This window comes from Cryptococcus neoformans, chromosome 11, assembly GCF_000149245.1.
Source record: "Cryptococcus neoformans var. grubii H99 chromosome 11, complete sequence".
In the NCBI taxonomy this organism is placed as follows: Eukaryota; Fungi; Basidiomycota; class Tremellomycetes; order Tremellales; family Cryptococcaceae; genus Cryptococcus; species Cryptococcus neoformans.
Genome location: NC_026755.1, coordinates 1254570 through 1267256, shown reverse-complemented (window position 1 = coordinate 1267256; position 12687 = coordinate 1254570). Strand labels below are relative to the sequence as shown.

Genomic DNA, 12687 nt, shown 5'->3' with positions numbered 1-12687 from the left:
TTTTTTCGCATTCGCGACAATATATGAGTAATATGCGCTATAGGCCGTTTATCCACTACGTTTAAAATGTCCCACGCATAAGTGTATCTAGTATATACAACATGCCTAAACATCTGTCTCCTCTTTAGTCTCAGCCTGTGGCTGACCCTTTGCAGGACTACTAATCCCCGGGCTCACTCCTTCAGCAGCCGCAGTGGAACTCGCTAAACTAGCTGCACTTGAACTTTTCACCAGCATTTCCTCCGGTTCTTTTTCCTTGCCCTCGACCTTGGCCGGTGTCATTGGTGCGGATCCACTCCCACTTATTGTAGCTACGCTCGCCCCTGTTCCCTGTGGACTGATCGCTTTCGCACTCTGCCCCGTGATCTGTGGTGTGATTGCACCAACGCCACTACTTCCAGTCAACTGTGCCCTCAGCACTTCATCTTTCCTCCCTCTCAGCCTGTCCACCTCCTCTGCTCCTCCAGTCTTCTTCAATCTCTTCCCACCCACAAATCCTTTCAGCTCCGCCTCAAATTCATCCACCTTGTTCGCACGTTCCTTCTCACGAGCGCGCTGTTGAGCTTCGATAGCACGAAGACGTTGTTCAGGATCAGAATCCTTGGTACGGATTTCCATAAGCAAGCTCGAAATCCCCCCGCCTTCGACCTCGGCATCAGCACCGACCCTAATCCTAGCTGTTCTAGTTCCAGCAACGCGCTGCTCGACAAAGGTTTGCACATTTCCAAGCATGCTTTCCGCATCTTCCAGATCCTTTTTCAAGTCTCCACACAGCTTGGTCTGGTGATGAAGCAGCTTTTGCTCCTCCATCACCCGATGAAGTTCAGTCTGCCATGTACCTCGCCATGTAGGATCGGCAATCTTGACAGCACTGGTAAAGTCTTCAACAAGCTGGCGGGCTTTTTGAAGATCAGATTGGATGGTAGCCATCTGCTGTTTAGATGGTGTGACAAATCGTTTATATGCATCGATACGTGCAGCATCAATGATATCGGTGATATCTTCGACAGCTTTGATAGTTTCCGTACATTGGGTATCGAGTTCGGCTTTGCTTCGGTCGACGAGACCACGATTTGAATTGGGATTCGTCGACGTGACCTTTTTGATCTGGGCGATCTCATCTTTCAACGATGAGATAGTAGCGGAAGACTCGCTGATATGCTCGGCATGTGATTGACGTGTGATGGCTAATTCTCTGCGCAGATTCTCAAGTTCTTCATGTTGCTCTTGGATTTGTTTAAGATGGTCTTCTGACGGACCCACCACTAAAGGCGTAGGCGCAGGAAGGGAGATGGCGGAAGCGGGAGGTTGCAAAGGGGAGGTGGAAGGACTTAGCGAAGCTTGGTCCCCTGCAACCGACGGCGCCGCCAAGATGGACAATCGCTTGGTGGTCTCGCGTTCCTTGTCGAGAGCTTGGCGAAGTTCCTTCATCTCTTGTACAAGGGTAGCAAAGGTAGAATCAATGTGGAGCTTAACTTGGTCCAGCGCTACTTTTACGTCAGTTTTAAGACTTGGAACCTTGAAGTGACTAAAACTCACGTTCGATGTTCAAGCACAGCGTGCACCCTTCTCTCAAATCTTCAATCCCTTCTAATTCGTATTCCATCCCATCTCTATCTCTAATGTACACATCTGGGAAGTCTTCTTTTCCAGGATCATACTCGAACCTTTCCATGAACACCAGTTTCAGCGCCTCCAGAGTGATCGGCAACTCAAGGACATGGCGTTTAGTTTTACGTCCGATTTGCAGAAAGACATTCATGCGATTGGGGTTAGAAGATGTAGGATGCGATGGCGGGCGAGGGGTAGCAGAGGGTGACAGAGGAGGTGTTTTGAGGACACGAACTGAACCTGTGGGACTGGACGGTTCAATAGTAGCTCTGCTCTCTTCTGGCTCCTCGCTGGCTTCCCTCAACCTCTCCAACTTTGGCGATCCCCCTCTTGATCCTGCACGCTCATGCAAACCCATACCCAAACCCACTCCCTCTGGCAACGTCCCTCCTGATGATGCTAATTGCTCTCGAGCATTATTGACAGCCCGTCTTGTTGGTCGCTGTGGGCTTGCTCGAGGAGATGAAGAAGAATTGAGGTTGTTAAAGGTGTAGGACGAAAATCGTTTGGAAGCTCTACGCTCCAGAGCGTCCGAACGCTCGAGTGCGGCAAGAGTTGCACGCGTTTCTGGAGGTACTTCGGGGATAGGAAGCGATTCTGGGGGTGGAAGTGCCGGCGCGTGAGCAGACGCTGGTGGAAGAGGATTTCTGACAGTGGGAGGGGTGGCTGGGTGAAGAGAGATGTTTCTAGGGAAATCGAGCACGGGTAATGATGGTGCGGTATATTCAGCTTGCTGTGTTTGGTGACTACGATCGCTACTCCCACTTCCACTCGCCCTCGAGCCCCTGTCCACACTTGTCCTCGGCCTTCTTTTCAGTTCTGCTGATCTCTGCTCACCTTCCTCGGCCACTGAATCCATCGCTCTGCTCTGTACCTCTACCGCTCCCGTTTCAACCACCGGTGACCCACCAGATGCGTCGGAGTCTACCGAAAAGCGTGATATCGGACGGCCATAACTGTCTCTCGCAAATCGGTCCGGTCGAGGAGGGACAGGTTTGTCAGTGTTGACAGTCAAAATAGGCTTGGCCGGCCGGGGTGACGGAGCCGCCGGGCTGGGCCCCGTACCAGAGTTTGATCGTGAATCAGGTACTATAGCAATAGTCGGAATATCGTAACTGGGGGAATGAGATTGTTGAGAATCTCCACCGCGATCCATGACGCTGTGTATATTCTCTTGGGGCGCCTGACTTCCAACAGGTGAACTAGGTCTACGAGGTCCGGGAGGTCTAGCTGGGCGGAAGGCATCGGGTGGCGGTGGACGCGAGGGTGCTGGCCGGCGCTCACGCTCCGCCAGTGCGGGATTTGAGGACGATCGAGGCTGAGTGGTTAACTGGGCTGATGAGGGTTGAGAGAGTTGGGAAGTCACGGGTGGGGAAGCAGACGAACTAGATGTTCCCGATCGAGCAGACAGACGGGGGTCTGGAGGATAATCCTCTGATGGTCTTCGTTGAGCAGGGATACCAACCGGCTGCGAATTCGCGACGGAGGCTTGGGAACCATCGCCTGCTGTCAAAGTCGCCCCCGTCAAAGAAAAGCTTGACTCGTACTGCCTGTTCCTTTCCTGTAATCTCTTGTACTGCATCTGCTTCTGCTTTAACCCTTGCAGCAAATATTGAATAATGTTGCGGATTTCAGGGAGAAATCTATCGAGACTGTCCGGGGAAGGATCTTGAGAGAGACAATGCTCCAGGCAGTTGCGCAGATCTTGAGGAATCGAGCTTAGCTCTCTTGTGACAATTGTCAGATTCATAGGTGGGAGATTGTAGCTATTACGCACCTTGTATCTATACCGACTCGGTTGAAGGCTTGCACGCAAGTCTCAAATCCATTACCCAAACGCACATAAATATCGCTAACCTGAAACACAATCAGATATGGGTATTTATAGCCAAGAACAATAAACGCACATCAATTTCGGAAATCAAACCATGCGACCATTGGTCAAGACCTTGCAGAAGTTGTTTCGTAGTCACGAGCAGCCTTGTTATGGAAGAGTCAAGCGCACTAGGATACTGAGTCGCAGATATCAGTTCTTGTCAAACTCGAATCATGCTTCAACACTTACAGATCTTGAGCCACTGGTCTGCCTTCCATGGCGTTGAGTGGATCCCGAGGATGTATTATAGTATCCGTTTCCATTTCGGACAGTTGGCTGGCTCTGATACGGTTCTTGCTGAGGTATGGGGTAAGAAATGTTTTTGGACATGACCAAATTTGATGCTTCGACCAAGACACGAGGACCGCGCGAAGTGTGCACCGCTTGTGACTGCTTTCAATGGGTGTATGATGTCGTCCTGGCTCTTTGGGCGCACTTGCTGTTACCGTAGTAGGCTGTATACAGCTGCTGACTTGGAAGAATAGATGCAAAAGTGAAATGAGATGATATGTGCGAAAGTATGGCTGTTCTGACGGAGAGCGAGCAACTCATCATGCACCCAACGGTTGGCCCCGCAGTACGTTTATTTGGCCATGACTTACGTAAGAAATGGTGTAGAACATGAAAAAGAAATCGAGAGAACACCCAGAAAGAAAAAATCGTTGTTGTATTCAAAGTATGGATCCTGGGGAGGATCTGATGCTGAAAATTGGGTGGAATGCGAGTGCTGCACAGTGAAAAAAAGGAAAATAAGGGAAGTGTGACCTTGTCTTCTGAAACTCAGATCCAGCGACGAAGGAGACATATCTACTGACAATCCAGATCGTCCTTGACAAGCTATTCACAGAAGAGTCGGAAAGAGAACGAGATGCATGCACCATGTTGTTCCTCCACGGGGGCCATTGTTTATTCATGCAGAGCCTATGAATGGTTTCCCAAGTTATCCTTTGGCCAAAGTGGAGGTCGCTTGTTTCTTGAGCAGGGGCACCTGTCACGGAATGTTTTCTTTTAACATTTCAACAAGCCAATTCTGTTCGAGATCCCGTTTAGACTTGCGTCTCATTCTCTCAGACCCCTGCATCTCACACTATGTCCTCAAAGCAGAGCTCGGCATCGGCGTCCTCCAGCAGAAACCCATCTCCGTCGCCTAACACGCCTCAGATAGATCCATACAGGACAATCTCTTCCCATCTCAAAAGACCCCTTGCGCCGTTACTCCCACAGACGGAACCGCTCCTTCCCAACCTTCTGTCTCTCAATGCCTCGGTTTATTCCTCCCGCTTGTCCGGCAAGACGCTTCTCACTACACCTGACCAGCTATCCACTACCTCTTCTGTACTGGTCCAGGGAAGAAAGAGAAATAGAGGTAATGAATGTGAGAAGAAAAAGGCGAGAGAGGAGCATGAGAGAAATGTGAAGACGAGGGAGAGATTGGGATTAGAAGGGATGAGAAAGGTCAAAAAACGGTTGGGAAGCGTCGTTGGAAAAGGTAAAAGAATATCGTAAGTATGCATGTGGCTGAAAGATTTATTCACTGACTTGTTACAGATACAACGCTCTCATTCCATTAAACCACCTTCATATCAATTATCTTTGCCAGCTTCTCGCCCTTCCTCCCCTACCGTCCCCTGTACCAAACACCCTCCCACCCCTCAATCCCGAGCCTCTTCAGTCCAAAATCTCAAAAGCAGACTTTACAGGCATTTATCTCACTGTCCTCGCTGCGAAGAATGACGATCTGAAGGATCAGAGGGGGATCGTCATTGAAGAGACAGCAGAAACTTTCAGACTTGTTGGGCAGGACGACAAAGTCAGAGTCATCCCCAAATCCGGCTCCCTCTTTCGTCTCTCCTTCCCCGCCTATTCTCCCAGATCAAATCTCGACGACGGATCCCCCTTCCCACCCGACTTGACAGGTCATTTCGAAACATGTCCTAGACTAGAAATGGACCTGTTAGGCTCTGCCTTTGCGTATCGTTCGGCTGATCGAGCAGGGCGAAAGTTCCGTCCAGCACAAGGTGGTGGTGGAGGAAGTGGATGGGGTGAAGATTGGGTTGGTGGAGTAGGGGGAATGGGGAAAATGTTGAATGAGATGGAGGCAACGGTCGACGGTAAATGGTCCGTAAGAGAAAAGGTGAGCGGAGGAAAGAGGAAGAGAAACAAGTTTAGAAGGAAGGATCCCCCAGCTTGGGGTAATCCGGCAGCATAATTGTACCATTAGCTTACAGGTCTGTATAATAATTTGCACCATTAACTAGTATGCTGTCGTTATGATACTAGCAATGCATACATGAACTTCTAACCTATAACCTATGACATAGAGAGTATATCTCCTTTTTTGAATATAACTTGTGGATACAACCAAAATCTTTTCATTTTCAACTATGCCTCAGCAATCTCATAGCCCCCCGCACATCGCTCGACAATATCCAGCTGATCAGCCAAGGTCGCCTCATGCCCTCCCAGTATGCCCTTCTTATTCTGGCTACTAATTACCGCACCTTCCAAACCCTTGACGACCCTCATCAACCATGCAAAATCTGCTTGGGCGACAATAGGCATCTTTGACTGACGACGGTTGATGAGCTTGTCATTGAATGCAGAAAAGAATTGTTGGGATACTGATTCGGCACGGAGGACGACATCTAGTGGGACACCAGCCATTCTTGCAACGTCTATCCACAATGTTAGCTATGCTCAAACGACAAACAGTTGCGGTTAAACTTACGGGTACCGTGCGATGACTCCGCCACGCCGGGAATGAGCTTGTACAAAAAGACAACTTGCTTTTGCTCGTCATCGACGTGCGTTTGCATGTGCATCCTACGGATGTTCGGGTGGTACGCGAAATCGTCGGTGAGGGATCCATAATGGGTAGCGAAGAATCCCAAGGGGAGGGAGTGAGTAGCAATATGGTGTAACACCGCACCGGCAATGGCCATACCATCGTAGGTTGAAGTTCCTCGACCAAGCTCTGATCGAAGACGTCAGAGAGGTCCCTATCGTGACAAGAAGAAACTCACCGTCCAGGATAACAAGAGACTTTGGTCCCGCTTCGCGCAAGATGCGGGAGCATTCATCCAGCTCAACTTTAAAAGTCGACGCACTCGCAAACATGTCTACTCATGGTCAGCCCAATACTTCACTTTGAATCAATGTAATACTCACTGTCATAGGCACCCATTCTAGTCTGGATCTTATCCACCGGGCTCAATTTCGCTTCACTAGCGGGCACATAGCATCCCAACTGTGCCATAATAACTCCTGCGGCAGTCATTCTCAATAGCGTGCTTTTACCCGCCATATTCGGACCTGTCAACAACACTTGCCTAGGCTGTTCTCCACCGAGCTGAACGTCGTTTGAAATAAAATCGGAGCGCAGGCACATGGATGGGTGTCGGAGGTCACGAAAGTCGATAAATGCAGAGGACGAGGAAACAAATGTAGGTCGGCACTTGGGTTCATCCATGTCGGAAGACGCTTTAGCAAGGGACACGAGGCAGTCCAGCTCAGCGACCACTCGAACAGTGGTAAGCCATGTTTCACGGTCCTTGCTGAACTCCTCCATAAGGTGTTTGAAAAAATTCTTCTTGGCGGCTGCTTGGGTCTCACGAGCTTCCTGAATCTGCCTGATGACTGGAATAGTCTCGGGGGTATAGTACCTGTTGTGGCTCTGCGTAACCATCAGTTGCCAAGTTCATATCCAGATGAGACGACAGATGGCATACCTTGGTACCACTAGCCTTTGTCCACCTAGCAGGCGCCTTGACACTTGCTGGGAGTTGGATTTGGAAGATCTCCTTACCCCCTTGAGCACTGTGCCAGAATACTGCTTCCTTGCACCTGTTTCTTGATTAGCAGCCGCCTTCGCTGATTATTACGTATGACATACTTTAGAGTCTTTTTGACATGTTCAAGAGTATCGTTCAACTCTTCCTCAATACGTTCAACCTCTGCATCCGCGGCATCGCATTCCTCATCCGCGCCCGGGTTGGGAAGGATAGCAATCGTCTTCTCTACTCTCCATGTCAGTGCCAACCTAGACAAAGAGTTTTAGCGATGATGCTTACCGTTTTGCTCAATAGTGTACATCCCTCGAATATGTTTAATCATCCCACTCAAGTCTGGCGCACTCCTCAGCAGCGCCTTGACCCCCGTGGATTCCAAGCTTTCAGACATATCGATCAAGTTGTCAATGCCTTTTTGGAGTTTTGAAAATGACTCGACGACTTGGAGAAGGTCGGATTGCTTGACAGAGCCGGCGTGAATACGAGAGATCAGACGCTAAAAAAATTGTCAGTAGAACACTGATGCAATGAAAGAACGGCTTACCTCAAGATCGGGAAGTCCTTTACAAAGCTGGGTGAAATCACCCGAGAATCTGGGATGGTTCATAAGGTCCTCAACCGCGTCCAATCTGGCGTTGATAGCATCCGCATCTCTCAACGGTGACCTCAACCAAACTTTGAACAATCTCTTGCCTGATGGAGAAACACATCGCTGAAGAAGTTCGGCAAGAGTGCCTTCGGTACCACCCTCATTGTTTACCAACACCTATCTCCTTGTCAGTTGATGGCGTGGGCGTTAAGATGATATGCTTACTTCCATGTGGCCGAGAGTCTTGCCGTCCAAGATGAGGTTTTTACCCTCCTTGATGGGATCGTAAATGTTAAAGTTGCGTTGAGAGAACAAGTCCTTGTCAAGATTGAGTGACTTGAGGTAGAAAAGCATTCCACCGAGAGACTCCATCGCAAGGTCGTTGTCTTGAAGCGAGATAATGGCTTCTGGGATGGCACCTTCACCTTCTTCGCTGGAAAAGATGGAAGGGAGGAGGTTGAGTGTGTCTTCAGCAGTGTAAAATTCCTTGCCGTCTTTAAATGATTGCCAGGCGGTGGACGAGGGGAGAATATTTCGAAGGAGTCGTGTAGTCATGACAGACAAGTTGCCCTGTTGCGCATTAGCCATTGCCGCTCAGCTTGTAAAGATGAACATACCTTGGCGTGAATGAGCTCCTTGGGACGAATCTGCCTGAACATGGTTTCAAGTCGAGTTCGGCAGACATCATCCTCAAAGAAAGAGATTGAGAATTCGCCAGTGGAAGCATCAGCGATACAGATACCAAAGGAAGAGGTGCCTTCTGGACCACTAGATGATTCCTATTTTATATTAGCTTGGCCCAAGACTCTGGACGTTAGGCGCACCTTGATAGAAACCAAATGATTGGGGTCATCAGAGTTCAAGTAACCACCATCGACAATGGTTCCATTAGTGAACACTCTAGCCAACTCTCGTCTGACAATCTCTCTTCCTCCAGACTTTTGACCAGCCTTTGTTCGCATCTCCATCCCAATAGCAGTCTCAGCTTGATCGACGATACCAACTTTGTGACCTGCACCGAGGAACTTGGCGATCCAAAATTCGAGAGATTGTTCAGGGACGCCGACCTGTGTCAAGTCAGCTATGTTTACTAACCTAAAGGGTGAAACTGACCATCTTCATCTTGACCCTATCAGTCAATTTGAGATCAAACTCTTGGTGACCGATCAAAGCGTCATCCTCGTATAACTCGTAGAATTTGCCTTTTTGGAAGAATAGGACAGTGTCGTAATGATTCTGCTTGATCTCCCAAAACTGCTTCTCAAACGGCGTAAACTCGGTCCAACTCTTCTTCGGAATGAGAATTGAACGCTTGTCATAATCGGGGTCGTCTGGGCGGTTTCCATCCTTGTCTCGAATGTTGACAAGGAAATCGAAGCACTGTTCAGATTCACGCTTGTCCTCTTTGGCTTGGATCTTCTTGCGCTCAGCGGCGGTGAGGAATGAGTTGGATTCAGATCCCTTATTGGCAATGGGCTTGGGGCCAGGACGGACAGGTGTGGAGATGGTCTTTTTAGAGGATGCAGAGGGCTTAGCTTTGGCCTTGGCGATTTTTCTGGGAGGAGAAGGAGATTTGGAGGGAGAGAACTTGTTGGCCTCGAAATCGTCCAGAGCAGCAGCTACTATTATCAGTTGGAGCCGTATTTACGTCCGGATTATACTTACCCATAGCAGCATCGTCCGCTTCGTCAAACATGTACTCGTCCTCAGAATCCTCCTTCAGACTTTTTCGTGGCCTTCTACCATTACTTTCTTTAGGGTTAACCTCGCCTTCAGAGTCATCGTCACTGTCAGGATCAACATAGACAACCTTTCGCTTTGCCCGTCGGCCCTTCATCTTTTTATTAGCACTAGTCTGCTGGAAACTCGTAATGCACGCACAGTCATGACAGGCGACTCGTCATCGTCCATTTCCTCATCCTCATCCTGCTTCTTGCCACTGGAGCTCTCTCCCACCTTGGTAGCGTCTGATGCGTCGCTTTTAGGCGGCGGGGTGAGCTCATCATCTTCACCTTCAATCGCAGTAATTTCTGATGACGGCTCGGGTTGCTTCAGTGGACTACTCCTCTTGATACTGCTGCTGGGGGCCGGCCTGGAAGACTTTGCCTGGACAGGCGAGCTGCCAGCGACAGAGGTTGAAGGCGTGCGGAGGGTAGAGGCTGGAGACGACTTAGGCTGGGAAGACCTTGGTTGGGACGGTCTTGGGCCTGGCTTGGGCGCGCCGAAGAAGGCAGCGAGGGTGGCCTGCTTAGCACTGGGCATGGGTATGAGCGTGATGGAAAACATGACGCGTCCGCCCGTAGACGCCCTACTAAAATTGGAGACTTACGGCTTGGAAGGCTCCTTGGCCATGGTGGCTGTACGAGGGCAGGCGGCTGCTAAATGGAACAAGGTTCGGCCGTGAGATGGTGCGACGATAATAGTGTGTGGATAATGATTGTATGGTAGATTGACGCGTCGTGTTGGGTGCAACTTTTATTTAGGCAGAATGGCGGACACCGTGTTGAGAAAACTGGTGGTGAGAAATGTTTCGACGTGGAAGAAACGTCAGCTGGGCGTAGGCGGAGAAGGAAGGAAGGAGGAGAACAAGAGTGCCAGAAGACAGCCCCTGGGGCGGGCCGTGCATCGAGGATACCTTCCACCCACACCACGGCTTCTGCAGTCCCGACGCGTCCCCCCTTTGGGTAAGACTGGGCAAAACCAAGCCAGACGCGTCGACATCATTCACCGCCGGCCGATACATGATTGCACAAACACCGCACGCGCGCTCATCTTTTAACCGTTCTTTCCGGCCGACTCTTTATGCCACATCATGGTGGACACCGCCGGCCGACAATTTCTGATTGGTTCAAAAGCTCCGAGAGGGTTGAAAAATGCAAAAGTCACGTGACTTTTGCTTTTTTGAGCGTTGGTGCCTGGTGTGCCTTGGGAATTAATTTTCTTTACACGCGACGCGATGTTAACTGACACGCTGAGTTGACATCAGCTAAGCCCTGACACGGCCCATCCCTCGACGTATATAACCTCCTTCTCTCTCCTCGTCTTCCTCTCTTCACATTCCACAATACTTTGAGTCTTGCATTTTGCACTCCCACTCTACTTTATTACACTCTTTCAACCCTTAGACGCATACACAATGGCTGCCGTCGAGACCCCTTCCAAGGTTGCTGCTTCTGCCTTTGCAAACATTGACCTCAACACCACCAAGAAGGCTTCCGAGGCCACTCTCCTCTCCAAGCTCCAAGCTGCTGCCCCCGAAGATGACGTTGAGGAGTACCGTAAGCGATTCGTCGGCGACCTCGATTGTGAGGAAAAGGACGAGCCCTTGTTGAAGGAAACCAATGCGAGGTTTGTCTTGTTCCCCATCAAGTACCACGAGGTGAGTCTTCAAGTTGTTTTACACGTTTACGCGTCGATGGATGCTAACATTGGGCGCAGATTTGGCAAATGTACAAGAAGGCTCAGGCCTCTTTCTGGACTGCTGAAGAGATCAACCTTGCCCCCGATCTTCACGACTGGGAGAACAAGCTCAACGACAACGAGCGATACTTCATTGAGCACGTCCTTGCATTCTTTGCTGCCGTAAGTGTGTTCTTTTTTTCACGCGTCGCACTTGCACTGACTCGACGCTTAGTCTGACGGTATCGTCAACGAGAACCTTGTTGAGCGATTCTCTGGCGAGGTCCAGATTGCTGAGGCCAAGTCTTTCTACGGCTTCCAGATCATGATGTGAGTCAGCTCCTTTTTCTTGCTACGGACAACCTTACTAACGCGACGATAGGGAGAACATCCACGCCGAGACCTACTCTCTCCTCATCGACACCTACATTAAGGACACTGCTCGACGAAACTTCCTCTTTGACGCTATGGACACCATTCCTTGTATCCGAAAGAAGGCCGACTGGGCTCTTCGATGGATCTCTGACCAAAAATCTTGTTTCGGCGAGCGACTCATTGCTTTTGCTGCCGTGGAGGGTATCTTCTTCTCTGGTTCTTTCGCGTCCATCTTCTGGCTTAAGAAGCGAGGTCTCATGCCTGGTCTTACCTTCTCTAACGAGCTCATCTCTCGAGACGAGGGTCTCCACACCGACTTTGCCTGTCTCCTCTTCACCCATCTCCGAAGACGCCCTCACCCCGACACTATTGCAAAGATCATCAAGGAGGCTGTCATCATTGAGCAAGAGTTCTTGACTGGTGAGTTTGCCTAGCAGTTGTTTTTTGATCACCGCTGACTTTTCATTTAGACGCTCTCCCCGTCTCTCTTATCGGTATGAACGCCAAGCTCATGTGCCAATACATTGAGTTTGTTGCCGACCGTCTTCTTGTTGCTTTGGGCAACGAGAAGATTTGGAACTCTGCCAACCCCTTTGACTTTATGGAGATGATCTCTCTCCAAGGCAAGGCCAACTTTTTCGAGTCTCGAGTCTCTGCATACTCCAAATCTGGTGTCAACCAGGCCGTCGGTGCGGCCGACCACAACGCCATCAAGAAGGGCTTTTCTCTCGACGAAGACTTTTAAATGCGCGGTTGATCGGTTTGGGGTATGCTGGACATTGGTGTATTATTTGAGAGTCTAATTTTAATTTTGTTGTCACTTTTTAATTAATAGTAAAGAAGTCTTGTAACACTTTGATGATCTGAGTCGTACGGCGTGCGAGCGACAGCAGTCGGGTGTTTTATAGTATATAGAATAGCATGGTTGTGGACGAAAAGCATTATGACATGCAAGATGCAAAATAATGACATGATTCACTATAACATACTTGGCAGTTCATAAGGCGAGGAATGACTGGAGATCTGGAAAACTGCATCAAATTGCCATC

General features: G+C 49.6%; 5 protein-coding genes and 1 non-coding gene; 4 read left to right on the top strand and 2 right to left on the bottom strand.

The window, feature by feature from the left end:
- CNAG_01919 (hypothetical protein) overlaps window positions 1–986 on the top strand; it is a 2417-nt gene extending 1431 nt beyond the window's left edge. The window contains exon 3 of the mRNA XM_012197456.1: window positions 1–986. This exon is cut by the window's left edge and continues 889 nt beyond it.
- Window positions 1–4022, bottom strand: part of CNAG_01918 (cytoskeletal regulatory protein binding protein) — a 4157-nt gene extending 135 nt beyond the window's left edge. Inside the window, exons 1-5 of the mRNA XM_012197108.1 lie at window positions 3677–4022; window positions 3519–3623; window positions 3389–3468; window positions 1540–3338; window positions 1–1487 (exon numbers count right to left, since the gene is read on the bottom strand). The exon at window positions 1–1487 is cut by the window's left edge and continues 135 nt beyond it. Coding sequence (XP_012052498.1) covers window positions 106–1487; window positions 1540–3338; window positions 3389–3468; window positions 3519–3623; window positions 3677–3817 — 3507 coding nt within the window. The 5' untranslated portion in view covers window positions 3818–4022 and the 3' untranslated portion in view covers window positions 1–105. The remainder of the gene's footprint in view (window positions 1488–1539; window positions 3339–3388; window positions 3469–3518; window positions 3624–3676) is intronic.
- A 485-nt stretch (window positions 4023–4507) lies between these two features.
- CNAG_01917 (ribonuclease P protein subunit POP4) lies at window positions 4508–5788 on the top strand. Its single transcript, XM_012197455.1, has 2 exons — window positions 4508–4989; window positions 5036–5788. The coding sequence occupies exons 1-2, from the start codon at window positions 4577–4579 to the stop codon at window positions 5694–5696; spliced, it is 1074 nt and encodes a 357-aa protein (XP_012052845.1). The 5' UTR covers window positions 4508–4576; the 3' UTR covers window positions 5697–5788.
- On the bottom strand, window positions 5751–10588 carry CNAG_01916 (DNA mismatch repair protein MSH6). XM_012197107.1 has 15 exons: window positions 10194–10588; window positions 9746–10118; window positions 9530–9695; window positions 8978–9483; window positions 8689–8931; window positions 8482–8643; window positions 8090–8434; window positions 7820–8041; window positions 7558–7771; window positions 7380–7503; window positions 7216–7330; window positions 6656–7160; window positions 6511–6606; window positions 6216–6461; window positions 5751–6162 (listed from the first exon to the last, which is right to left on the bottom strand). The coding sequence occupies exons 1-15, from the start codon at window positions 10214–10216 to the stop codon at window positions 5870–5872; spliced, it is 3633 nt and encodes a 1210-aa protein (XP_012052497.1). The 5' UTR covers window positions 10217–10588; the 3' UTR covers window positions 5751–5869.
- CNAG_13022 lies at window positions 6647–8488 on the top strand. Its single transcript, XR_001046250.1, has 2 exons — window positions 6647–7514; window positions 7573–8488. It is a non-coding gene; the product is annotated as a hypothetical RNA (non-coding RNA).
- Window positions 10589–10777: 189 nt separating the features above from the next.
- Window positions 10778–12616, top strand: CNAG_01915 (ribonucleoside-diphosphate reductase subunit M2). XM_012197454.1 has 5 exons: window positions 10778–11243; window positions 11303–11446; window positions 11499–11593; window positions 11646–12058; window positions 12109–12616. The coding sequence occupies exons 1-5, from the start codon at window positions 11001–11003 to the stop codon at window positions 12381–12383; spliced, it is 1170 nt and encodes a 389-aa protein (XP_012052844.1). The 5' UTR covers window positions 10778–11000; the 3' UTR covers window positions 12384–12616.
- The last annotated feature ends 71 nt before the right edge of the window (window positions 12617–12687 follow it).

Bases quoted from the DNA above. Each gene is read 5' to 3' on its own strand.
- CNAG_01917 (XM_012197455.1), top strand. From the start codon at position 4,577: ATGTCCTCAAAGCAGAGCTCGGCATCGGCGTCCTCCAGCAGAAACCCA. The intron at 4,990-5,035 runs GTAAGTATGCAT...GACTTGTTACAG, and splicing joins GGAAAAGGTAAAAGAATATC to ATACAACGCTCTCATTCCAT.
- CNAG_01916 (XM_012197107.1), bottom strand. From the start codon at position 10,216: ATGGCCAAGGAGCCTTCCAAGCC. The intron at 10,119-10,193 runs GTAAGTCTCCAA...ACCCATGCCCAG, and splicing joins GCCAAGGAGCCTTCCAAGCC to TGCTAAGCAGGCCACCCTCG. The intron at 9,696-9,745 runs GTGCGTGCATTA...AAAAAGATGAAG, and splicing joins ACGAGTCGCCTGTCATGACT to GGCCGACGGGCAAAGCGAAA.
- CNAG_01915 (XM_012197454.1), top strand. From the start codon at position 11,001: ATGGCTGCCGTCGAGACCCCTTCCAAGGTTGCTGCTTCTGCCTTTGCA. The intron at 11,244-11,302 runs GTGAGTCTTCAA...CATTGGGCGCAG, and splicing joins TCCCCATCAAGTACCACGAG to ATTTGGCAAATGTACAAGAA. The intron at 12,059-12,108 runs GTGAGTTTGCCT...CTTTTCATTTAG, and splicing joins TGAGCAAGAGTTCTTGACTG to ACGCTCTCCCCGTCTCTCTT.